The 22,724-nt window shown below is 52.9% G+C and overlaps 9 protein-coding genes across 9 annotated transcripts; 5 read left to right on the top strand and 4 right to left on the bottom strand.

Moving 5' to 3' along the window:
- Positions 1-87: 87 nt before the first annotated feature.
- On the bottom strand, positions 88-1,362 carry Z520_05096 (uncharacterized protein; the record flags this gene model as incomplete). Its single annotated transcript, XM_016775600.1, has 1 exon — positions 88-1,362. One exon carries the CDS (start codon positions 1,360-1,362, stop codon positions 88-90), a length of 1,275 nt encoding a protein of 424 aa, XP_016633643.1.
- A 1,290-nt stretch (positions 1,363-2,652) lies between these two features.
- On the bottom strand, positions 2,653-3,390 carry Z520_05097 (uncharacterized protein; the record flags this gene model as incomplete). Its single annotated transcript, XM_016775601.1, has 1 exon — positions 2,653-3,390. The coding sequence occupies one exon, from the start codon at positions 3,388-3,390 to the stop codon at positions 2,653-2,655; it is 738 nt and encodes a 245-aa protein (XP_016633644.1).
- A 642-nt stretch (positions 3,391-4,032) lies between these two features.
- Positions 4,033-5,294, bottom strand: Z520_05098 (uncharacterized protein; the record flags this gene model as incomplete). The annotated part of the gene is made up of 5 exons (XM_016775602.1): positions 4,033-4,466; positions 4,568-4,635; positions 4,693-5,066; positions 5,141-5,208; positions 5,273-5,294. The coding sequence occupies 5 exons, from the start codon at positions 5,292-5,294 to the stop codon at positions 4,033-4,035; spliced, it is 966 nt and encodes a 321-aa protein (XP_016633645.1).
- Positions 5,295-7,996: 2,702 nt separating this feature from the next.
- Z520_05099 (uncharacterized protein) lies at positions 7,997-9,318 on the top strand (the record flags this gene model as incomplete). The annotated part of the gene is made up of 2 exons (XM_016775603.1): positions 7,997-8,272; positions 8,437-9,318. The coding sequence occupies 2 exons, from the start codon at positions 7,997-7,999 to the stop codon at positions 9,316-9,318; spliced, it is 1,158 nt and encodes a 385-aa protein (XP_016633646.1).
- Positions 9,319-10,034: 716 nt separating this feature from the next.
- On the bottom strand, positions 10,035-11,726 carry Z520_05100 (uncharacterized protein; the record flags this gene model as incomplete). The annotated part of the gene is made up of 1 exon (XM_016775604.1): positions 10,035-11,726. One exon carries the CDS (start codon positions 11,724-11,726, stop codon positions 10,035-10,037), a length of 1,692 nt encoding a protein of 563 aa, XP_016633647.1.
- Positions 11,727-13,375: 1,649 nt separating this feature from the next.
- Positions 13,376-13,942, top strand: Z520_05101 (uncharacterized protein; the record flags this gene model as incomplete). The annotated part of the gene is made up of 1 exon (XM_016775605.1): positions 13,376-13,942. The coding sequence occupies one exon, from the start codon at positions 13,376-13,378 to the stop codon at positions 13,940-13,942; it is 567 nt and encodes a 188-aa protein (XP_016633648.1).
- Positions 13,943-15,001: 1,059 nt separating this feature from the next.
- Z520_05102 (uncharacterized protein) lies at positions 15,002-17,599 on the top strand (the record flags this gene model as incomplete). Its single annotated transcript, XM_016775606.1, has 1 exon — positions 15,002-17,599. One exon carries the CDS (start codon positions 15,002-15,004, stop codon positions 17,597-17,599), a length of 2,598 nt encoding a protein of 865 aa, XP_016633649.1.
- Positions 17,600-18,648: 1,049 nt separating this feature from the next.
- Z520_05103 (uncharacterized protein) lies at positions 18,649-20,096 on the top strand (the record flags this gene model as incomplete). Its single annotated transcript, XM_016775607.1, has 2 exons — positions 18,649-19,806; positions 19,869-20,096. 2 exons carry the CDS (start codon positions 18,649-18,651, stop codon positions 20,094-20,096), a joined length of 1,386 nt encoding a protein of 461 aa, XP_016633650.1.
- A 605-nt stretch (positions 20,097-20,701) lies between these two features.
- Positions 20,702-22,273, top strand: Z520_05104 (uncharacterized protein; the record flags this gene model as incomplete). Its single annotated transcript, XM_016775608.1, has 1 exon — positions 20,702-22,273. The coding sequence occupies one exon, from the start codon at positions 20,702-20,704 to the stop codon at positions 22,271-22,273; it is 1,572 nt and encodes a 523-aa protein (XP_016633651.1).
- Positions 22,274-22,724: the final 451 nt, after the last annotated feature.

A 22,724-nucleotide genomic window follows, 5' to 3' on the forward strand; every position in this document is an offset into this window, starting at 1 on the left:
TAAGCCATTGTTTGGTGGATGTGATTCATTCTCAAACAACCTTTGCCTGCCCGGCCTGATGATCACATTTGAACGGGTGATTCTGGCTCACGACTTGGGCTTGTAGTTCCTCTTATCTGGATCCACGTCATCGTCGCTGACACCGTGTCCATAGGCGACCCTCTCTAGCTCATCAAACAGCCTCATAACCGTAGGGTTCAAAAACGGCAGAATACTCGAGCAAATCATCCCCGCAATGCCAGTCGTGGGATCGATCCAGTAGTACAAATTCCCGAGGCCGGCCCATGCGCCAGACCCGGCTTTGCGACCATAGGGTAAATCGTCGTGGTTCATGAGCAGCCCGGCCGACCAGCCTCGTTTCTCGGGTGGGATCGAAGGCAACAAGGATCCCTCAAGGGAGGCTTGTGGAATACTCGCACGAACTTCACCGACGTCGGACTTGTCGACTTCTGGACCAAGGAGGTCCTTGAAAAGAAAGTTTTTGACGGTCTCAGGTTTGAGGACCGAGTTGCCCGTGGTGAGTGAGGTGCCGTTGTTGAGTATCGCCGCCAGTAATTTTGCGTAGTCGTTCATGGTCGAGTAGAGGAAGCCTCCACCGCCCCAGGTTACAGGGGATTCGTTATGCTTTGCGTCCGGAACTCCTACAAGCCCTGCTCCATCGGGCACATCGAAGTGGACTAGATAGATGTTCTTCTTTCCCGGCGGAAGCTTAGCACCTGTGTCGTTCATGCCTAAGGGCTTCAAGACGTGTTCAGCAAGATAATCGGGCAGGGCTTGGCCGGTGACTTCCTGGACAACGAAACCTAGCCAGTCAATGCCGATGCCATAGACATATTTAGTACCTGGGTCGACCACCAGAGGCGTTTCATAATCCTCCCAGTCGCCGATCGAGTGGTACTGCATGGGAGCGCGACCTGTGCTCACGCGCCATGCAAGTGTTGCGTGATCAAAGAAATCGTACGTAAAGCCAGCTGTGTGGGTCATAAGATGCAGAATGGTCGGTTTTGACGCCGGGGAGCGCAACACGGGCTCGGGTTTGCCATCTGCATCTGTCTTGACGCAGTCGAGCACCTGAATCTTCGAGATTCGAGGAACATATTTCTCCACCGGGTCCGAGAGGGAGATCTTGCCTTGTTCGACCAGTTGCAGCGCAGCAATCACGGTGATAAGTTTGGTGCATGAAAAGATTGCCATCGTGGTGTCCGCGTCGAATGGGGCGGCATCGGGGTCCTGGAGATGAGTGGTTCCCAAGGTCTCTTTGAGCAGAAAGTTGCCCTTGGAGTCGATGATGAAACATCCGACCCCTGGTACCTTCTTGTCCTTGACAGCCTCTTCCAACAGTGGTGTTATTTGGGCCTCCATGGCTTGGCTTGGGCTGTTGCCAGTGCCTTCGGTCTGCCGGGAGAAAGAGGTGAGATTGTAAAGCGAGTCAACAGAAGAGCTACTCCAGCTCACCATATATCTAGGACCTAGGCTCCACGCGAAAGGGAATCGGGAGTGACTGGGGTATCGCCGAATCGGATAAGGACCCAAGGAATAATGAGGAGAAGCGGGGGGTACCTAGGTACTCAAGGAACGAGATGTGTGCCAAGGTAACAACAACTGGTTCGCGGCACGCCTTGACACTTTATCTCTCGGCCTTGCGCCACAAGCCCGTGGCCATCTCGTGTGTCCAAAACCGAACGAGCAGAGTCTGACATCCAGCAGTGGTGGTCGCGCTAAGCATGGTGATGGTGCAACAAGGTACAAGGCCTTGCGGTCCGGTATTCACTGGGGGCCTCAAGAAGGATTGGCTCGTGCTCGTAGAGACTTCCTGGTTAGGAAATACATTCTACCCCGTCGACGGTGGGCCTTAAACGGATTGAATACGTTGAGCGGACAGGCTTATGTGGTCGTCAATCGGGCACGAGATGCGTGTTCAAGACTGAAGATACAAGTCATAGAATCTGCAGGACATAAGCCGTCCCATCTAGAGCTTGATAGTGGGTTTCGTCTCCTTTGCTGAATCGGGCTTATGATTTGCTGGTCGTGAATTGGTTTTACCATCCTTCGCAAGCTGTCGCATCCTGTGCTAGCATTGTCACTGCAATGGGATCGGTCGTCAGCAGGTTTGCACGTGACGCATTGACTTGGGTGATTCGCAACCATCGGTCGTAATTGCTGCTCCCAAGGGGGATATTACTGTATAAAGCCTGCATCCCTGCATTCGCTATCCAATTCATGCAGGTCGGTCGCAAGTCGGTTCAATCGCAGGATCGGCTTGGCGGGGTCGCCCTGGGGCCGGCGGAGAGAGCCAAAGGAAGGCCTATGACAGGAAAAATTTCCCCAGAACTCGTATTCCGCTGCTGACCGTACGAGAAAAATACGAAATGAACCCTGCACTTCGACGCTGTCGCACTCTTGAAGAAGGTCCACTCACGTCATCTTCTCATGCCTGGAGTTTTCGGTCCTTGCGAGTCTTTAGGGAACCTCGACGTAGGGTCGCCTGCGAGAGGGTATAGGGCGTATTTTCAACGATCCGGATTGTATACATATTTGAGGGCGGCAGAAGTCCTAGGTGATTTTGAGAGTCATGTCAATTCTCAGATACAGAAATTCCACCATGCCATTTCGACAAAAATTCGAACCCTGAGACGGCTAAGACAGGATTGTCTATCGCTTTCTTTCGCGGATGCTCTCCGGGCTTCGGTCGGTGCCCGTACTTTTCCCACTCCCTGCCAGATAGCCCGCAAGGTCAAAGTTCTCTGTGGCAGAACCCCCGCCTCCGCCCTGCATCGCGCGCGTGAGACCGCCCATTGGGCTCTTTTTCTGCATCTCCTCGTACTCGGCGCGCATTTCAGGGTCCATATTCTCCAACAGCTTGGGCATCCCAAACGTAAAAGCGAGGGCCACAACCGCTATGAGGATCATGGGATTCTTCAGCAGGCTCATGGGGTTGAAACCCTGGCGCTGTTCATAAAAGTTCTTCCTCGACAGGACCTTGGCGGACATGTCCAATTGCCCAGTAGGTGCGGCCACGAGTGCTACTCCTCGGTCATCCCATCGTGTTCCACGGTATGTTTCCCAAGCTCCTGCGATGACGGTACCGGCTGGGTCGGAGGAGGGGGAGATATCGATCCTGTAGGGTGCGAAGACGTAATCGTGACTGTATATGTCGAGGAGATGTGATCCGGTGGTGGATATTTCTGGGAACTCAAAGTAATTGCCCTTGCGCAGGACAGCCTTGATGGGTTGTCCAGAGCCTGAAGTTAAGACAGCATGCGTCGAAGCTGGCAGGACGTTGGGATTGGGAAGAATGTTCGAAGGCATAACCGAGACTCGGAGCGAGGCGGCCAGAACATGGCCCAGAGAGTAGGAGAGAGCGAGCAGCGATAGAATGAGGACAGCCATGGTTCTGCAGTCTGGTAGCAAAGCTCGGAGACTGTCAAACAAAATGACCTGGCGAACACAACAGAAATGAAGCCCAAAGTTGTTGAGCAGAAGCACCTGTGGAAACAGAAGGCGCAACACGCCGCTTCAAATGGTACGGTCGTGAGTTTAAAGCGGCAACCATATAAACTTCCAATACCGAGTCACTCCTGGGGCCGTCGCGATAACAACACCTCAGCATATCGACTCATTGATGTCAGGCAAAAGCGAGACACAATGTGGAGAATTGACCCCAACTTATTGCTCTTTCGTTCCAGGATTGGGCTCTGGCGGCGTGTCTTCTCGAGCAGCAGCTGCTTGAAACCTACACAGCAGCTCCCGCCAGCACAGAGATCATCACCAGGCAGTCAATTAGTAGCTCTGTTGTTATTGCTTGTGCTTCTTAGCTAACATACATATCTTCATCATCATGGATCTCAACTCTTGATATCTGGTATCTTTCTCTCGCGGACGCTTTTAGACAACAAAAAGACACCGGCCACCCTCATTACAGCTCGGACTCCCGAAATCGATATCGTGCATTCGGCCAAAGTTCGTACGATGCCACAGACAGGCTTCGCAGTCCCCTCCGTGACCAAAGAGTTCCCACTCTCTACGCTCTCTCTAGACAGACCCCATATACGAGATCTCAACGTCGGTCTGTTTCATGATGTCGTCTCTGCGCTTGGGTCTGTATATGTCCGCTTCTGTCTTAGCTATATCGTCCAGCATGACAACTTCATCGCTGTTTGATTCGCTTATGGGATATGTTCTGGACCCACCACCGGTGATGACGGTCGAGGAGAATCCCTTGGTGGGCGAGGCAGGATTCGGAAACGATGGGGCTCCCCCGTTGACAGATGATTTTTGATAGCTGCCGGAAAGTGGGACCGCTCCCGACCTCGATCGGTAACTGGATGTTGGACGATTGTAGGAGGAGCCGTGGAACATTCGCGGAAAGAATCTCGTAATCGTTGCCTTCAGAGGTGGGATGCAGGTGCAAATAATGGACGTGTTCACCTCGACGCCGAGCCAGAGGTTATTTTGAGCCTGATAGTCTGGACAAAAGGATTAGCTCCGCAGCTCAACTTCACGGCTCTTCTGCAGGAGAGCGCATGTCCACTCAGTGTATGGAGTCAGGGCACACGCAGTTGCTTACAGGTGCTGTCCTTTTGTGTTGCTGCTGGGCCAAGTGTGGCGATACGAACCACGCAAGTCGCAATAATGCTAGAGATGTGTCAGAGTACGTTGCGAACGACAGAACCCAACGAAATAGTTCCTTACAAGAACCCCAGACTGAATAGGAGGGCCAATCCGAATTTCTGGGCCTTGGGTAGTCTAAGAGATCGGATCTGAGCAATTGGTAGCGCTATGATCATCACGTCTGTTGCGATGTTGATTGAGGAGCTGGAGTACCAGATCCCAGGAGTCCAGATACATTTGCCGGGTAAGGCTGGGGTCCATGCCTTTTGGATAGGATGACATGCGAAAATTGTTGGAAGTATGGTCCCGATGGCTGTGCCAGCACATATGAACATGACAACATAAGCGGCGATTCGGAAACCGTGAGAAGAGAAGATTCGTAGATAGAGGAAAAGCATCGACAATTTTGCAAAGAGAGCGGCAGCCTTATATAGCACTTGGCAGGCGAGAAAGTACTGTTTGAGCAGTTAGTGTATGTCTGCTCCGTTCTGGAATCGTTCTCCAGAGCAACGAGTCTGAGGCAACTCACTTTCCAAGCTTGCAAAATATGTTCCTGGCTGACTGTGGCTTGGTGAAGTCCGAACCCATTCTTTGTCTCTGTGTCACTCGTCCGTCAGCTTCAGCATCTCACATGGACAATGGATCAGAGTGTCGAACGTACCTCCGTAGAATAGCCCGGTCATGGTAATTGAAATAAACTATTCCGATGGTTAGAGATGGAGAATGACCCGGTGGACCAGAAGACTTCTAAGTACTGACGAGGGCCATTAGGACACACCAGTCGTCCAAACCAAGCATATGATTGACTACAATGCGTGTCCAGAACCGTGCGATGACCAGTACTGCTGCAACCACCACCAGTGCGATGTTGACTGTCACCACAGTGTCACCCCGGGGGTTAGGGGCATGCTGATCAACAGCATCTCTTGTGAGTATCATTGTTTCCAGCGACAAGTTTTCGAGTGCTGGGAACTCGAGAAGCATGTGGCCCTGCGAAGTGCTGGTGGGAGGATCAGATTCATAGGGGCGGAGGGATGGTACAGTCACCGGCATATATAATGCTCAAATACGAGCTGTCCGGAGACTTGAAAGTCCATGGCCAGGTTTCCAAGCCTCGCTTTGATGTGCCCTGTTCTGGCTCGGGCCAGACCAAGTAGCGAAACCCCGGCTCCATTCACATACCCCTGATCTGTTGCCACTAACAGTCGTCCTAATGACGTGGACGAGAAAACACTTGAATAGCCTGAGGTGGACTGACTCGACTCATTGAGGCGAGGCTGGGAGCATGGGTTGGGCTGGCTTTAGTCCTGTCGCTAGGAGCTTTCCAGAAGCTCCGCCAGGCACATGGTCCATGAAAGGCCAAATGTGTTTGGTGATTTGAGCTTCGTGTGTCAGACAAGGATGCCGTTGGCTGAGCTTTCTCAATCAAAGATGAGGTGCTGCAAGGGGAGAAGCAGACCTGTGACTAAAGAATGGCTAGGACTGCATGGTCGCAGGACCGATCTTCTGCTAGCTTCTCTGATGATGCCCGCTTTCGGCAACGAGAAACGGCAGACCCATAATGCTGTATGAGGAAGTTGAGTGATGACGCAGGCTGCCAGTGCTTCTTCCCCCGAGGGTGCGAGTATGTTAAGTCGTCTTCGGCTGGAGGCATTAGTTCTCGCTTTCCGTGAACACTAGCAGCTCGAAGCGCAGAGAAGGTGCCGGCTCTTGGTGGGATAGCCCTTGACCGTGTTTCATATGTATCTGCATCTTTACATAACTGTGTCACGGTAAGGTAGGTTGCAACTGCAAGGGTTCGCAGCCTGATCGACCCAAGACATAGGCGTTGAGGAGTATGCTGATTCCTTATGCTGAGGGAATGGGCAATCCGTCCTTTGACTAGCATCTGTTTCCGGCCCCAGGTCTGTCACCAGCTTCGGGACCTGCCATGGAGAGTTGGAAGGGCCGGGTCTTTTCCCACTGAGTGGGTGTAAGCCGACTGCATTGGCGGAGGTTTTGAGAAAGGTGGATAATCTCGCAAGAACTTTGTGAATACGAGGTTCCTAGTGATAGAAGGGGCATCTAATGTCGGGGCGAGTTTCCCGGCACGGGTCGCAAGTCGGCGCAATCGAATGATTGGGAGGTATAGCAGTCAAACTTCGTGCTAATACAAGTGGCTGAGGATAAGGAGCATTTAGTATCGGGGAGTCGTGGGACAAGGCGTTTTACAAGTGTCGCCAGACACCATATGAAGCGCCTGGATGCTTTAGTCAATTGTGCCAATCACGAATCAAGGCAGATGCCTTCTTTTCGCGTGCATTGAGTCTCTTTATCGCCATCCACCGGGATTGCGGGGGTAGGCTTTGTATTTCCCGAGGATGTTTCCTACCTTCACCAGCCGCTCTGTAGCTCCCACACCGTTCGTTTCTACGTGCAGACGATTCGACTTGTACAAAGTATCGCATAGCCTCTGGTTTCTTGTGGGTAGGCAGAAAAGCGGGATTCGAACTGCTCTCAGTATACTGCGTACCTGTACGAGTCATTCAGCCCTCCACTCTCCGTTCCACGAAAGACTACTCAGAGCCCCAGGGACCACGGAAGTCGGAGGGAACCCTAATTCTACTGCACTAAACCACTGCTGTCCAGTTTGATCTTCTTAGGCCCCGGGGGAGGCGGAGGGCGGTTGAACAAGTGTCGACTGGGGGCGACTTTGGCTTGTCTGCCGGGCCAGAACACCCAACACCTAAGGCGGGCAGGAACCTCATTTGGCCTCGCTAACGACGCATTGCCACGCTGCAGTCAATGGGCAGACAGACAGCTAGTTAGTTGTCTACAAGGGATACCATGCAAAAGTTGTCTCGCCCCGAGTGTTCAGCCGAGCATGGGCTTGCATAGTTCTCCTTTTCTGCTTCCCTGCGGTACCGCTGCTGCCGTTGGCGCCTTGCATGATGGCCCATCAAAATTATGTTGACGATCGCTCTGGCACATAACGACCAATTCCCGGATATGTCGTCGACGATAGGGCGAATCGAAAAAAGCCTCGAAGACAAATCTTCAGATTCTGAAACTGCTGCTCAGGCTACGTTTCTGGGCGCACAAAAGTGCCGAGCAGAGGTGGTGAGTACCTCGGTAAAATCATCCTGGATAGAAGCACAGTGACTTGATAGCATGTATCTGGCAATAGCCTTCTAATGGAGTGTTAGACCAAGATGTTAATTGAAGATGATAGAGAATGAGAAAAGGTCTTTGGGAGAACGAGAAGCTCTGTAAGAGAGGGGTCGAGTTTGGTGCTTCCGATACCGGCATTTCACCGACAACTTTCCAATGTGAATATCATTATCAACAAACGTATGCGTCGCATACCAGACACTGACCAAACACTGTGCTCTTTCCCTATTGAGCAATGGAAACAATCACTCACATCTATGACCCGAAGCGGCCCCTCCTCCTTCTAGAATACAGAATCACCAGCAACAAGACCTCTCTCCAAGCAACATCCTCACCTCCCAACGTTCTTCTGTTCGTGGGCGGACTCTACGACAACTTTCGGAGCCCACGCTACGTCGACGACTTGGCTGCGCTGTTCCCGCGCGATGTTGCAGGCCAGGCATGGCGCGTGATGCACGTCCAGCTTTCGACTAACGGGAGGAGCTGGGGATTATTTGATCTAGATCGTGATGTAAGTCGTGCGAGCTACCACCATCTTATTGTGGTGTAATTATCTCTACAGAAGAGAGGATGAACCTATAAGTCAATTTGTCCAAAGGCTGGAAAATTCGGGGCCCCCTCAACTGGGGCACATTGTCATGACTGGAGATCGTTGATTTTGACACATCAATGTAGGTCAAGGAAATCGCCGCCGCAATCACATATATCAGAGACACCATAACCCAGTCTCCTTCGACGCCCGTGGTTTTGATGGGCCATTCTACCGGCTGTCAGGACCTGATGCACTATCTTATTTCTCCCGTGTCGACATCCTCTGCGCGCCCCAATATCTCAGGCGCAATCTTACAGGCGCCCGTCTCGGACCGCGAAGCAATTTTGCATTCTGCGTCTGAGTCGTCGGCTGCAAAAGCAAGCTACGAAGCATGTCTGCAAGTCGCTTACTCGACGCCCCGGGAGAAACACAAGACCACAATTATACCCCTGGATGTCATCACGCCTCTCTTTGGCCCTGTTCCGGTGACCGTTTTCCGCTTCCTCAGCTTAGCGTCACCGGATTCGCCAGAGAAGCCAGCAATGGACGACTACTACTCCAGTGACCTGTCCGATCAGCGGCTTCGAGAGACGTTTGGTCTGATTGGGGCCGTTCCGCATCTCCTGCAGCCATCATCAGGCCATGGAGGGACGAAAAGCCTCTTGATTCTCCAGGGCGCTAACGACCAGAGTATCCCCCCGACGGTAGATAAACCCCACCTGCTCTCACGCTGGAAGTCGGCGTTGGAATCCACTGGCGAGGCAGCACTGTCCCGCCATTCCCTCATCATTCCCCATGCGAAGCACGACATCTCGGGCGAGTCAAAAGAGGCGCGCAGAGCACGTCTCGTGGTCATGCGCGGCGCCGTGCTGAAGTACCTTGAAGATGTGGTCGGTGGCATTGATGCGCCTTCGAGGGTCGATGACAGCAACGGAACGAGCCCGTGGGCGATCCTGGAGAAGGATCTGAAGGACATTGAAAGTGGAAATGACGTTGGGAAGAGCGCGGATACCTCTAAATTATGAATTAGGGATGGACAGTTCACGATGATGAGCCCATCGTTGGACGATTGACCGTTTCCATAAGGTACGATGTTGGAAACGGTCATATCCATACATCCAAGACGATGAATATAGAATTAAAAAAAACCTCAGCCTCGCAGCCTCGTAGGGGTTGGCTGCTACTGTCAGAAAAAAAGAGGACCCGCTGAGCTCACGCATGGGATGCCTGATTCGAACTACCGAGCGAGGAAGGAACCGGGGGGCTTCGAAAATGATAAGCAGGGAAAGAATCCTCGAACGTCAACCTCAACGTTTGTCTTTCTCAGTTTGAAAATTTGTTTTCTATTTGTGCAGTTATCGAGATCATTTTTCTATATCCATTTCTATATTTCCCTTGTTTCCTATCCTAACCTCTATAGTTTCTTGTCTATAGGGATTCTCGGTGAGCACTTGGATTCCTTGCCCTCTCAGCAACCTGCCAATGAAAGAGCCAGCCCGACGCTTGCTCAGTGTACGAAAGAAAATGCAGAACATCAATCAAGGCGAGGCTGGATTCGTTCCGACAATGCAGACTTGGAATAAATCTTCCCACCAACGCCATCGCTAGAGAAAATGGCATGACACGACATTCAGATCGAGGAGACGACATCAATCAACCAATGAGGAGGATGATCCATCAATGAAACCAAAAACATTCCTTCTCGTCCATCACAAAAAGGTCAAAAGTCAACCGCCCAATACTAAGTCTGGCTTTCGGCCTTCTTCTCCTCCATTCTCTCGGCCTCGGTAGCCTCGGCGGCTTGTTCGCCATCCTCTTCCACCTCGACCTCCCTGTTTTGCGTTCTGATCTGCTGCAACGCTTCGTGTGCCTGGGCGGCATACTTGCACTTCATCCGAATACTCTCACCGTACCTGTAGAAGACGAAGGGAAACGGGGCGCAGGCGAGCGCCAAGAAAGCGGGGATCGAACTGGCCCAGTGAATGCCCAAATTGTGGTACATTTGCACAGTGAAGAGGGGGAAGACGGCGCCGAACAGCGAGCGCAGGACCGAGTTGGCCGCCAGCACCGACGCGGCGTAGATGACGTACGCGTCGATGAGGTAGTTCATGCACGCGAGGAAGACGTTGACTAAGCCGAACCCGAAGGGCGCCGAGGCCATGATACACACGATCCAATGAATCGAAGGATAGTTTGTCCACGCGAACCAGAACATGCCGATCGGGATGGCGACGGCTCCCACGGCCGCAGGAGGGAGGCGCGCTTCGGCGGGCGCCTCGCCGCCGTGCTCGGCTTCGACGCGCGCGTATCGCTTGTTATCATAAATGGCATAGAGTACGCCCGTGATCATCCCGACCGCGACGCCGGAGAACGCGAGACCACCGATACCCTGCGACCAGCCTCGCTCCTCTTCAAAGACGATCGGGAAAGCACCGAAAAGCATGTACAGCGTGCCGTACAGAATAGCCATGTAGATGGAAATGATGAGGACGATTGGTTCGAGGAACAGCAACACCCATGGCCTCGACAGGGCTTTGGAGAAGGCGGCCTGGGGTGTAACTTTGCCTTGACGTCTCTCGATGGCAGAGACGTAGAGCTTACCCGTCCGCTTGGTCAGTGCCCTGGCGCGGCGAGAAAGGATGACGGGGGCATAGGTTTCCGGGATGACGAGGGCGCCGAAGATCCAGAGGCAGCCCGTGAAAATGGCCATCACGCCCTCGACCCAACGCCATCCGACCGTCTCAGAGATAAAGCCTCCGACAATTGGGCCGATGGTAGGACCTAGGAAGGGAGCAGCGGCGAAGATGCTCATTCCTAGGCCTCGTTGATTGGCGGGAAACATGTCCGCAATGACGCCACCGGCGTTGGTGAGCGGCGATGCGCCAAAGGTGCCAGCAAAGAATCGCATCACGATCAAACCTGCGACGGAATTCGCGCCTGCTGCGCCCGCGTTGAATGCGGTAAGAACTGCATATGTGCCGAAGAAGAGGACTTGACGGCCATACAGCTCCGACAATGGGGCCCACAGAAGCGGCCCGATAGCGAAGCCCAGGACGAAAAGAGACACCCCGAGCGTCGCGACCTCTTGACTGCACCCAAAGGCTTCGATGATCTGTTCGATACTGCCGGTGTAGCCCGTGGAGACGAAGGCAACGGCCAGAGTGGCAATGGCGACCGCCACGGTGAGAGCCCACTTCTTCCAGTCCGGCCACAGCATGGGATTGCGAGGGTCGTCAGGGATGAATTCGACGATATACGGGTCTTCCTCTGTTCCCGAGCCCTTGTATCGATGGTTCAAGACATCTTCCGTGATAAGGGTCTGGCTGGCCACGAGGCGCCAGTGGGGCACTTTTCTGCGCGAAGGGCCAGATTTCTGACTCTCGGCATCGTTTGTGAGGGTCGAGGTAGACGAGTTGGTCGGTGAGGTCGACATGGTGAGTGCTGGACAGCTGCTTCAGCCTGACGTGGGAAAAGAAAGGTGCCCGTGTTTGGCTTTGGAGACAGCGAATTTCACGAGACTGGCACGGGCGAGAGGGCTGGTCTTAAAGCAAGAATCAAAGATTCATTACGATATGCATCGACGCACCACAGCGTTATGCCGAGACGCCATATCTCCGCCCATAGGCGGCAGATCGAGGGTTGCCAGGGACCATCACCCACCTGGGATCACGGATTGTTCCTTTCGATCTGTTTCGGCCAGAACCTTCTGCTCGTCCGTTCGTCGGATGGCGAGTGCGAGCCACCCTCGACAGTTTCAGTCTTGCTTTTGTCAGACAGGGCAGTATTTGGGTATCGCCCAGGTGGTCTGCCGCAGTTGAAAGACCTCGGAAGCGTCTCGCCATCTTGTCACGAAGAATCTGGCTCACGGGGCTTGGGAAAGAGATTGCCGTGATAACCGCGCCGGGCAGGGCATGATCCCCAGACAATTGGTCCAAGGGGGCGTTAGCCTTGCGCCGGTGTCTCTAGTGCAACAGCCGATTGACAATTCTTGCATCATAACCATGCATAAAAGAGGCATAGATGGCTTGTGCGTGGCACACAAGCTCACAAGCTTCCTCTGGCGGGGTTTATTGTCCCACTGCATCGTGGTGTGCCGCTCACCTTTTGGTGCGATCGTTACCCAGCCCAAATTGGGGTCATCCGTACTCGTAGGTTTATTAAAGTCCAAGCCTAATCGCCGGCTGGCTGACCGTGGCATGCCTTTCCTTTCTGTAGTAATAATAAATATAGGTAACTACCAGGTATGCTGGGTGTATGCGTCATACTCCTCGTCAACTAGTAACACAAGGAGACACTGGCCCTGGCGTAGGGCGCGGTCTTAAGCTCGGTCGTAACTGTCATCCTGCTATCTCCCACAAAGCACCTCCCGTCTCCTGTGCTCCATACCTAGGTATACGGCACCCAGGCTGCGCTTGCAGGAGCCCCATCTCAAAGGTGGATTGCGCAGCGCGCAAAGAGATTGTTTATATAATCTATGGTAAGACCCCCTAGTGGGTGCCCCGCGTGGATTGAATCCTTCCTCCATTGCCGAAATTTCCGGGCCTTCTGCACAGTCTGCGAATGCGAATGTATAAGGTACCCCGAGGCCAGAATAAACACAAAAAAGTTCAATGTCACTTTCACACCAGAGAGAAAACGTATGTCGAGATGCAGCATAATTTAGACCAGGCACAAACAGTCCCGCCATGACACGGACCTGCAGGTGGTCCATGTGATGAAATGCAGAAAGACGGAAAGGCTGAGGGCAAGACTGGGTTTCGTGTCATGTCCACTCGTCCTATTCCTGGCAAAAGACTTCTCAAACTACCTAGGTAATATATCGATGGATTTGGGTATAGAACAACATCCCCGCACGGCGGCAGAAGCCATACGATGCTCCCGGTGGGAAATAGTGACGACGGCACTCTTACCTCAGTCTTTTCAAGAGTCATGTCGTCATGACCCGGCGGTGTTCTTCATCCCCGGCCAGAGGCCCTCGAGACTGACTGCCTACCCCGGTAAGTGTTCTGTGTGACGACGTCGCTTTTGGTCAACGCAAGTAGCGTACCTAGTAGCTTCTATCTCGCATCTAGCAGAGCGACCATGGCAGAGAGTACGCATGAGCTCCATACCAAGTACGAGCCCCATCCAGATCCCCAGCAGCTCACGGGCCACGACGGCCATGCTGTTGACTACGAACCTCACCCTGAACAGTCGTTGAAAATATCACCAGAGCATGAGGCCATTGTTCAGTCAATCACAAACCTCTACTCTGGCAGTGCCAGCGAGAAAGACATGTCGGTGTATGCAGAGAAGGCCATATACGACGACCCGCTATCATACTGCGACACGCGATACAAAATTGCCGGTCAGTGGTACGGGCTCCCCAAGATCTTCAGCAAGCTGGAAACCAAGAGGGTCGAAGTGGTCAAGGACACGCCAACGGGCATTGTCTTCAAACTAAGACAGGAGTACACTCCCAAGGTGGCCAACACTCCCAAGGAAGTCGACTCGCTGGTCTCGTTGTCCCTCGACGAGGCCGGCAAGGTGCGCTATCACAAGGACATGTGGAATTCCAAGGACTACAGTCATTCCGGCATCGGCAAGCTGATCAAGAATCTGAATGGTGATCACCTTCCAAAGATCACTCAGCCACCAGATTCGTTGTAGTAAGCCTCTTTTTTGACAGGTTCTGTCTCCGGGGCTGCGGGACGGTTTCAACCGGTTTAATTCCTGGGCTATAAATCCTTTACGAGGTACCCGGTACTCGGTACAAGAAGCATCGATCAAGGAAGAAAGATATGCACTAGGATGAGTAAGGGTGCGCGAAGTAAAGCTCGTGCAGTGACTGCCCGTGCCAATCGGAATGCAGGCGGAGGTTTTGGGACAATTGGAAACGGCTGGAATAGGGCATAGACGAGGTATTCCCACGTGGTGGAAGAAGGACCCCGAGGGCATTTCGACGAAGTGGCGACGTGAATGAATGATGGTTGAGGCTGCAACGGTGTGGTTGATGAATGGTGGTGGTGGTGGTGGTGGTGGTGGGTGTTGACGCGTGTGGAAGCCCTTTCTAGGCCAACATACTCGGTAAAGAAGCAGCGTCATCCAGGAACTCCATACTACGAGTCCAGTAAGGTTGTTAGCGAGTTAGGTACGGAGGATTAATTGCCATTACCGAAAAGCGAGAAAAGTGTGTCAGCTTCGAATAATTGGGCCAAGGGAAAAACAAGCAATGTTAAGCAAAGCACCAAATACTATGTACCGTTGACCAACTGCTCGCAGTTAGCTTCCAAGGTTGGGCTGGCGGGGTCCCGGCTCTCAGGCTCAGGCTGTGGATGGCGCCCTCGAGGTCCTCCACCTTGGGCCTCGCAGAAAGATTCTTCTGCTGCGCAACTTGGCGTCATGCCTCCACTGCACCTCATATTTGTTCCCTTGTGCCTCGTCCTTCTGCTCTTTCACCAGCGCAGATCCCCATCTTGAAGATCTCACCCTTCTTCCTCTTCTGCAAAATGTGGTTTCCTCTGCTTGACCAACGAAAAGCATCTCCTCCCAACGCTGTCGCTGTCATGCCCATCTCCACTCCCGCTCCCCTGCTCCTGCCCTGATGATAAAATGGAATGACCTGGCCTGACGTACGATCTTGAATACCGATCAGAATAGAGTCCTCAAGAAACAGCTTGACGGTCTCGAGCCAGTCTCGATCCCCTGCTTTCACTCGACTCCACAACCATGGACCTGATATCACACTTGTCCCGGAATTTCTGGGACTTCTGCAAGAGGAATATTATTCCGGATGTCTTCATCAAGAGGAGGTTCAACTTCATCACCATACATTATTGTTACATGATTGGAATGACAATTCTGGGCTCGGTCATCATATATGGCATTGGTGGTATAGCATACATCGACGCCTTGTTCTTTGCCTCGGGAGCCTGTACCCAGAGCGGTCTGAACACCATCGACGTGAACAACCTCAAAGTCGGCCAGCAATTCATGCTCTTCTTCCTCGCCATGCTTTGCAATCCCATTGTCGTCAACTCGGCCGTCGTCTTCGCCCGACTGTATTGGTTCGAAAAACGGTTCGAGGCCGTCGTCAAGACCTCAACTGCCATGCGACGAACAAGATCCAGGCAACGCACCACTACAATTGGAAGGGATGACCCGGAACCAGGTCTGCCGGGCGTCGCAGGGAAAGCAATCCGGATCTTGCGAAACACCGGGCGCAGCCAAGGCCCTGCAGACGCAGAGAAGCTCGGCAACGGCAACGGGAAGGCAGCGGATTCGTCTGACACGTCTCAGGAAGAGCAAGAGGAATTGAGGCGTCCCGTACCTGATCATCGTCCACTGTTCCAGACAGTTCAGTCCAATGATGATTTGCGTGTGCCTCCCCAGATGAGTCCAGAGCAACACATCCGCTTTCTCGAGAATCAACGAAATCCCAGTGACACGACTACTCTGCGAATCCCCAGCCCTCGCGAATTCGAGCTGGGCGGTCGGCCTCAACATGTTAGTTCCAGCTTTGACCAGAATGTCTTGCGTCCAGTCGCGAGTGAACCCGACCTCTCCAACACTAATGAAGGAGAAATCGACGTGGTAGCTGAGGATGACCCTGCTCCTCCTGCACACATCACCATCAACGAACCAACACACTTGCGAGACCGCCAGGACCGGACCAATACCTTTCCCCGGCTCAACACAAGACAATCTACAGAACCTCCACATACCTACGATTCCCCTGAGCCTAGCTCTCACCTCCGCCGGAGGGGTTCACTACATCGCGTGAACACGCCACGTGCACAGGACCTTGCCCCATACCTGAGTTGGCAACCGACCATCGGGAGGAACTCATTTTTCCTTGGTCTGACCGAGGAGCAGCGAGAAGAGCTGGGCGGGATAGAATATCGGGCACTCAAGGCCTTGGCACTGATCCTCGTCCTGTACTTCTTCTCGTTTCACGTCCTCGGTATCATCTGTCTAACCCCGTGGATCTTGCACACGAGTTATGGAAAGTATGTGACAGAACAGTCGCAGGGAAGAGTCTGGTGGGGACTCTTTACGAGTGCTTCTGCCTTCAACGATCTCGGCTTCACCCTTACCAACAATTCCATGATCTCATTCCAGCTGGCCGTGTTTCCCCTGCTGTTGATGACCTTTCTGATAGTCATTGGGAACACTGGATTTCCATGCATGTTGAGGCTTGTTATATGGGCCACTTCGAAGTGTGTCCGAACAGGCACTCCGTTGTGGGAGGAGCTCCAATTTCTTCTGGATCATCCACGTCGCTGCTTCACCCTCCTGTTTCCTCGAGAAGCGACTTGGTGGCTGTTTGCTATCCTCGTTATCCTCAACGGACTGGATCTAATCTTCTTCATCATTCTCGATCTCAATGATCCCACCGTCACGTCCTTACCTGGGGGGCTACGGTTTCTTGATGGTCTATTTCAAGCCGCGTCGACTCGAACGGCGGGATTTTCCGTGGTCAACCTCGCCGACCTCCACCCTGCCATTCAGGTCAGTTATCTGATCATGATGTACATATCCGTCTTTCCAATTGCCATTTCCATGCGACGAACCAATGTGTACGAGGAGAAGAGTCTGGGTATCTATGGAACTCCAGCCGAGGAGGACGAAGACGAGGGCGAGCCAAGCTATATCGGCGCGCATTTGCGGAGGCAGCTTTCCTTTGATTTGTGGTACATCTTTCTGGGCATGTTCATCATTGCCATTGTCGAAGGCGGACGACTGCAGAATCCCAACGACAACGCATTTTCCCTGTTTGCTGTCCTCTTCGAAATTGTCTCCGCTTATGGCACTGTCGGTCTTTCCCTAGGCTACCCGACCATCAACGCTTCCTTTTCAGCAGAGTTCCACAAACTATCAAAGTTGGTGATAATCGCCATGCAGATCCGTGGAAGACACCGTGGACTCCCCTACGAGCTTGACCGCGCCATCCTTTTACCTTCCGAGAGTCTGCAAGCGAAAGAAGCCAAGGAGGCTGAAAGAGTCATGTCTCGGGTACAGCGTCGGAGGTCGTCCATAGGAGCGTACTCGACGACGTCGGCTGTCGACGGGAACATGGAAGGACGCCAGTTCCGCCCTGAGACGGGGCTGTCTTCTGGGTTGCGAGATATCGACGAGAATTCAGAGTTCCCCCGTCCTCGCGCCAATACGAACCGATCGCACCACAGAACGGGGAGCTCAACAGACCATCAGCTACATAGTGACCGACACAGTGAACCGCACAGTGCACGGCGCGGTCTGGGGGTGGGAATGTTCAAGCTAGCACACGGCGTTGAGGCCATCAAGGAGGAAAAGTCCCGGGAGTAGATGACAAAGAGCGTCTACCCCGGACACTTGACAATACATATTGTATTCATACTGACACGACGATTCTGACAACATCGATGCATTTGAGCGAAGGCGAAGAAAGGAGTCCTGTTTTGTTATGGGCCTTGCCATTGTGGGCTATCTCGCATTGAGATTGACATACACTTACAGCAACGTGCAACAACATATCATTGAGTTCAGATTTAGCGAGCATGCTTATTTCGAAAAGTACCAAAGAATTACTCTGTACAGTTTCGGGGAAGAAACATGAAGAGACTATTTTGTGCTCGTTCATCCCCTCATCGACCACTTACGGGTGAAGTCACAGCCAAGTTTGCGACACAGGTGGTTAGCTAGGATGAGTGACTCGACAACAAGACTTTGGGAGAGTGTCCCGCCGGAAAAGGATCGTCAGGGTGAGCGCCTTCCAGATTGTGCCAAGGCAGGCCAAGACAAAGGAGGTGTATTGTCCCGCCGCTCCAAGTCCAACTTTCCGGGCGGAGGGGCCTTGGTGCTGAGCCCGATTGGCTGTACGCTCCTCTGCCAAGGAGACGACGTCTCACAGATAACCCCCTTTTGAGGTTGGCATTGCTATCCGGAAACAACAGCGGATGGGCGGGCAGTCCTCCCCTCTTGGATTGAAGAGGTGGTCGCCCGTCATGGCTGTGTGACACTTTGTTGTTTCTACAGACCTTGGCTCGTTCCAACTTCTTGCACTCCCGTGCTCTCACCTCTTTCCTTTCGTTTGTGTTGATTCCAGACTTCCATTCTTTTCCCTTCTACTCCAATCCCGCCATGGATTAACGGCCCATTGCCTCTGCTCTATCTTTTCCTTAGTATACGACGTGGCACTTGGGACCTCCCGCTTCCCGCCGCCCCCGCAGATTGGGCGCATCCCTCTGTTCGCTCTCTTCACTCGAGATTCCTTTTTTGTCCATTTGCTCCTGCTTCTGGGGTATCCTCCTCGGATTTGGATGAGGACTGTGGGCGGTTACGTTTCAACATTGTTCCAAGTCAATCTTTCATCTGACCTTCGACCGCGGCGCATAATGAAGTCGCGAATAGGTCCCTCTCTGGTAGCGCTGGGCGGTTTACTTTCCCTGGCCAATGCAATCACTCTCGATATGAACAGCTTTGATTCGATCAAGTCTGTTACCTCTACTCTAGCATACGACATGATGACATACTATTCAGGCAATCAGTCCGGGCAAGTGCCAGGTCTGCTACCCGGCCCGTGTGACTCAACGGCTTGTTATTATTGGTGGGAAGCAGGCGCGATGTTTGGATCTCTGATCAATTACTGGCAGTATACCGGGGACGACAGCTACAACTCCGTCGTGACGCAAGCTTTACAGTTTCAGGTTGGACCGGAAGAGAATTTCAATCCTCCGAACCAGAGCAAGAACATGGGTGTGGACGATCAAGCATTTTGGGCATTTACGGCCATGGACGCTGCTGAGGCTAATTTGCCGGACGTTGGTGGTGACGCTCCTTCTTGGCTGGCTCTGGCTCAGGCCGTGTTCAATTTTCAATCGACCCTTTGGGATTCTGCCACTTGCAATGGAGGAATGAGATGGCAAGTCTATTCTTTCAATGCGGGCTACAATCTGAAAAACACCATCTCCAATGGCGGCAACTTTCAATTGGCAGCGCGTCTGGCTCGATACACTGGGAACCAGACGTATGCAGACTGGGCGATCCAGATGTGGGATTGGATGGAAGCTAGCCCGCTGTTTCAATATCAGGATGACGTTCTCTACATCTGGGACAATACGGATGCAAACAACAACTGCACCGACGTGGCTCACTATGCCTGGACCTACAACTACGGCACGATGCTGATGGGGGCTGCTGCTATGTACAATTTCACCAATGGGGCCGAGCCATGGGGAACGCGGGTCAACCAGATCTTGCAGGGGGCATTCAATCTGTTTTTCCCCCAGGAATACGGCGGCAACATCATGACTGAGTTCCAATGTGAACCGACTATGGTGTGCAACAACGACCAAAGCAGTTTCAAGGCTTACCTGTCTCGGTGGATGGCCGTTACAGCCTTGATCGTGCCCAGCACATATGACTTGATCATGCCCAAACTGCAGGCGAGCGCTGCAGCCGCGGCACAGCAATGTAGTGGAGGGAATAATGGGCGAATGTGTGGGCGGCGGTGGTATTCAAGCTTTGACGGCTCCATGGGCGTGGGACAACAGGTACGTCCTTTTTCTACACAAGGGAAATAATATTGCCCTCAACTTTGCTGACTTGGAGCCAGATGCAAGCACTTGCGGTCATCGGAGCATCAACTATACATCCAGACATTGCGCCCAAAACGGTGGCTACTGGAGGCACGTCGGAAAGTGACCCTGGTGCTGGGACTGGTGTCGATGCCTCTCCGGTAGAGCATTCACCCATCACCATGGGAGATCGAGTTGGTGCTGGTGTCCTGACGGTATTGTGTGCCGGTATTATTGTGGGGGGAGCGATTTGGATTATGGTGTAAATTCTTTATACGGATAGGGGGGGCATCTTTGGATTTCTTTTGTTGAGGCAGCATCTAAGCAGGTCATTGGCGTCGGTAGAGGGGTTTTGCGTATTCAATTTGGAACCATGCAGTCTCTTGAGAGGATTGACACACGGTGTACGAGGTAGCGAATACCAAGTCTCTCGTACCACTAGCTCAGTCGTCACCTGGTCTACTACTTGGCTGCTCGAGGCTGGCTGGCGGTGGCTAATGAGGCTGAGTAGCGTCCTCCGTCCGCTTGCTGGATTCCGCTCAGCAGAGTCAGCAGCGTGACGTGTGGGGAAAACCCACTCCAGGCCAGCTACCAGCTAATTACCGATTCACCGTTTTCGGCGAGTCAACAATCTTCCGTCGTTGGCCCTCCCTAAACATTCTTCAACTTCTGCGCACGGTGAATGACCACGATGACGTGGAATGGCTGTCGTGACCGGAACTGATCTCGTTGGGAAATTCATACTCTCGATTTACGGGACAGCGATAGATCTTCCTTTCCTACGCACTTCGCCACATGTTCTGCTGCACATCCTCGACTCATCGAACTGCCAAGCACGACTTTCATTGCACCATCAACCTGGCCAACGGCAATGGAGATCGTGTCCAGTGCAGTGTCCTCTCAACATCTACCTCCTAACGATCCATTAGAACCGGCTGACCATGACTCGGACGCCCAAACGAATCCGACACCTGCGCCAACAACGATTGCCACGGTCCCAAGGAGGCACACAAAAGGACTCTCTCTAAATTTCCCCATCCTAGTACCTACCAGTGTGTCATACACGCAGTCTCCGACACTTGCGTCCGGAGTACAGAGCCCGATCGAATCCGCCAAATCATCCCCTCCTATCCGCGGCGTTCCTTTCAGAGGCCCCGACCCTGCGACCGAAGCGCAGGAGAAAGCCAAGACAAGAGGAAGCGCCGAGTTCTTGACACTTCTAGCGGCCCAGGAGAGGAAGGTTCTCGAGTTGAAAGAGGAACTGCAGCGGGCAGAAGCGGATTTGTTGGTGCTGAAGAAGCAATGGGCAGCCTACGAAGCGAACAAGAAGAGGGACGAAGTGCGACAAGTGAAGAAGCTGCAGCCTGTGGCCCTGGGCGATGTCATGGGCGGCGAAGGTGTCGTTGCGGAGGACGACCTTGATGAAGAACGAAAGCGGAAACGAGCACTGGTGGAGAGGGGCTACACGTCTCAACCGGCTGCGGCGAGTAACGCAGGATCTAATGGTTTGGTTAGGAAGGGGTCAAAGCGAGTATTTGAAGGAGGTCGACATACGAGAACCTTGAGTCTGTTGAGTCCGACCTCTTCAAAAGGCGCGCCCAAACCGGCCGACGAGACACAAAGCACGCAGGAAGACACAGTGAACGCCGACGGCGAAGACATGAACAGACCTTCTTTCTCGAGGATGCCGACCCTTGACGGGTTGATATCCGGCGATGCCTTGCCCCTTGGATTCGGGAAGACGTACAAAGATCTAGCAGCACATCGGAGATCTCTGCCACCGGTCGCTGCAGATATATTGGTTAAACAGGGAAAACAAGTATACGATGGAGTAAGGGAGGGTCTGTGGACCTTCTTCGAGGATATTCGGCAAGCTACTGTTGGAGAAGAAGGTATCAACGGGACCGCAGCTCAGCAGCGCCCAGCAAGGCCTGCTCACAGAAAGGCCGCGAGAAAGGCTTCCGACAGACAAGGCAAACTCAGCTCAAAGGATAGCACTGAAATACCCGATCCACGTCCCATGGAACCGTCGTTCTGGAAAGAATTTGGGCTTGATACACCACAAAAGAACTCAACCCGACCCAAGGCCGCGGAGAAACTCAATGGACATGTTCAGCAGAAGAGCAGCACCGACTCTTCCAACACGCCCAGTCTGTTACCAGATCTGAATGACCACGATGAAATCGAAGATGGCTGGGACGCCTGGGACTCCCCCGTCAGCACCCGAGGACCTCTAATCGCTGGGATGGAGGAAGTCCGACCAAAGCCAGAGGATGGAGAAGCCGGCCTTCCTTGGCCGGAGCTTGACAGGATCACTCCAAGTAAGCTCACCCGGACTGTGAGCGATCTTATGAAGGAGTGGGAATCAAGTCAGGAAGACCCAACTAAGACAAGCGGGCTGGCAAATGGGCAGATGCACATACTTGACAGTCCGCATATGTGATATGGAGATTACGAATTCGACATGCGACGAACACAGCGTTGGATTTAATTCCCGGTCTGGGGATTGTGTATATTGTCTCTGTACGCCATCAATGCCACGTGATTGACGGTATCACTGTTCATCAGATTGATGCTGTATTATTGTGTCAACTAGTGATGGGCATCTGCATATATTCCGAGAGCCTGGACGATGTGGAGCGACTTGGACATCGTTTTTGAATTTTCCGCTCGATAGCAACGACCTTGAACTTTGTATGCTTGTGGAACTACGCAAATTAACACCTCATCTCCATATATGGTCGGGGGGATTCACGTGAGGATGAAGATCGAGGCAATATGTAGCACATCGCCCTAGCAACACCAATGGACCAAATAATTCTGGAAGACCTGCTGACCCTGTCCTGTTGTCCTGTCTTGTCCTGTTCCGTCACTTTCTCGGCCCGCTGGAGCCC

Source organism: Fonsecaea multimorphosa, assembly GCF_000836435.1.
Source record: "Fonsecaea multimorphosa CBS 102226 unplaced genomic scaffold supercont1.8, whole genome shotgun sequence".
NCBI lineage: Eukaryota > Fungi > Ascomycota > Eurotiomycetes > Chaetothyriales > Herpotrichiellaceae > Fonsecaea > Fonsecaea multimorphosa.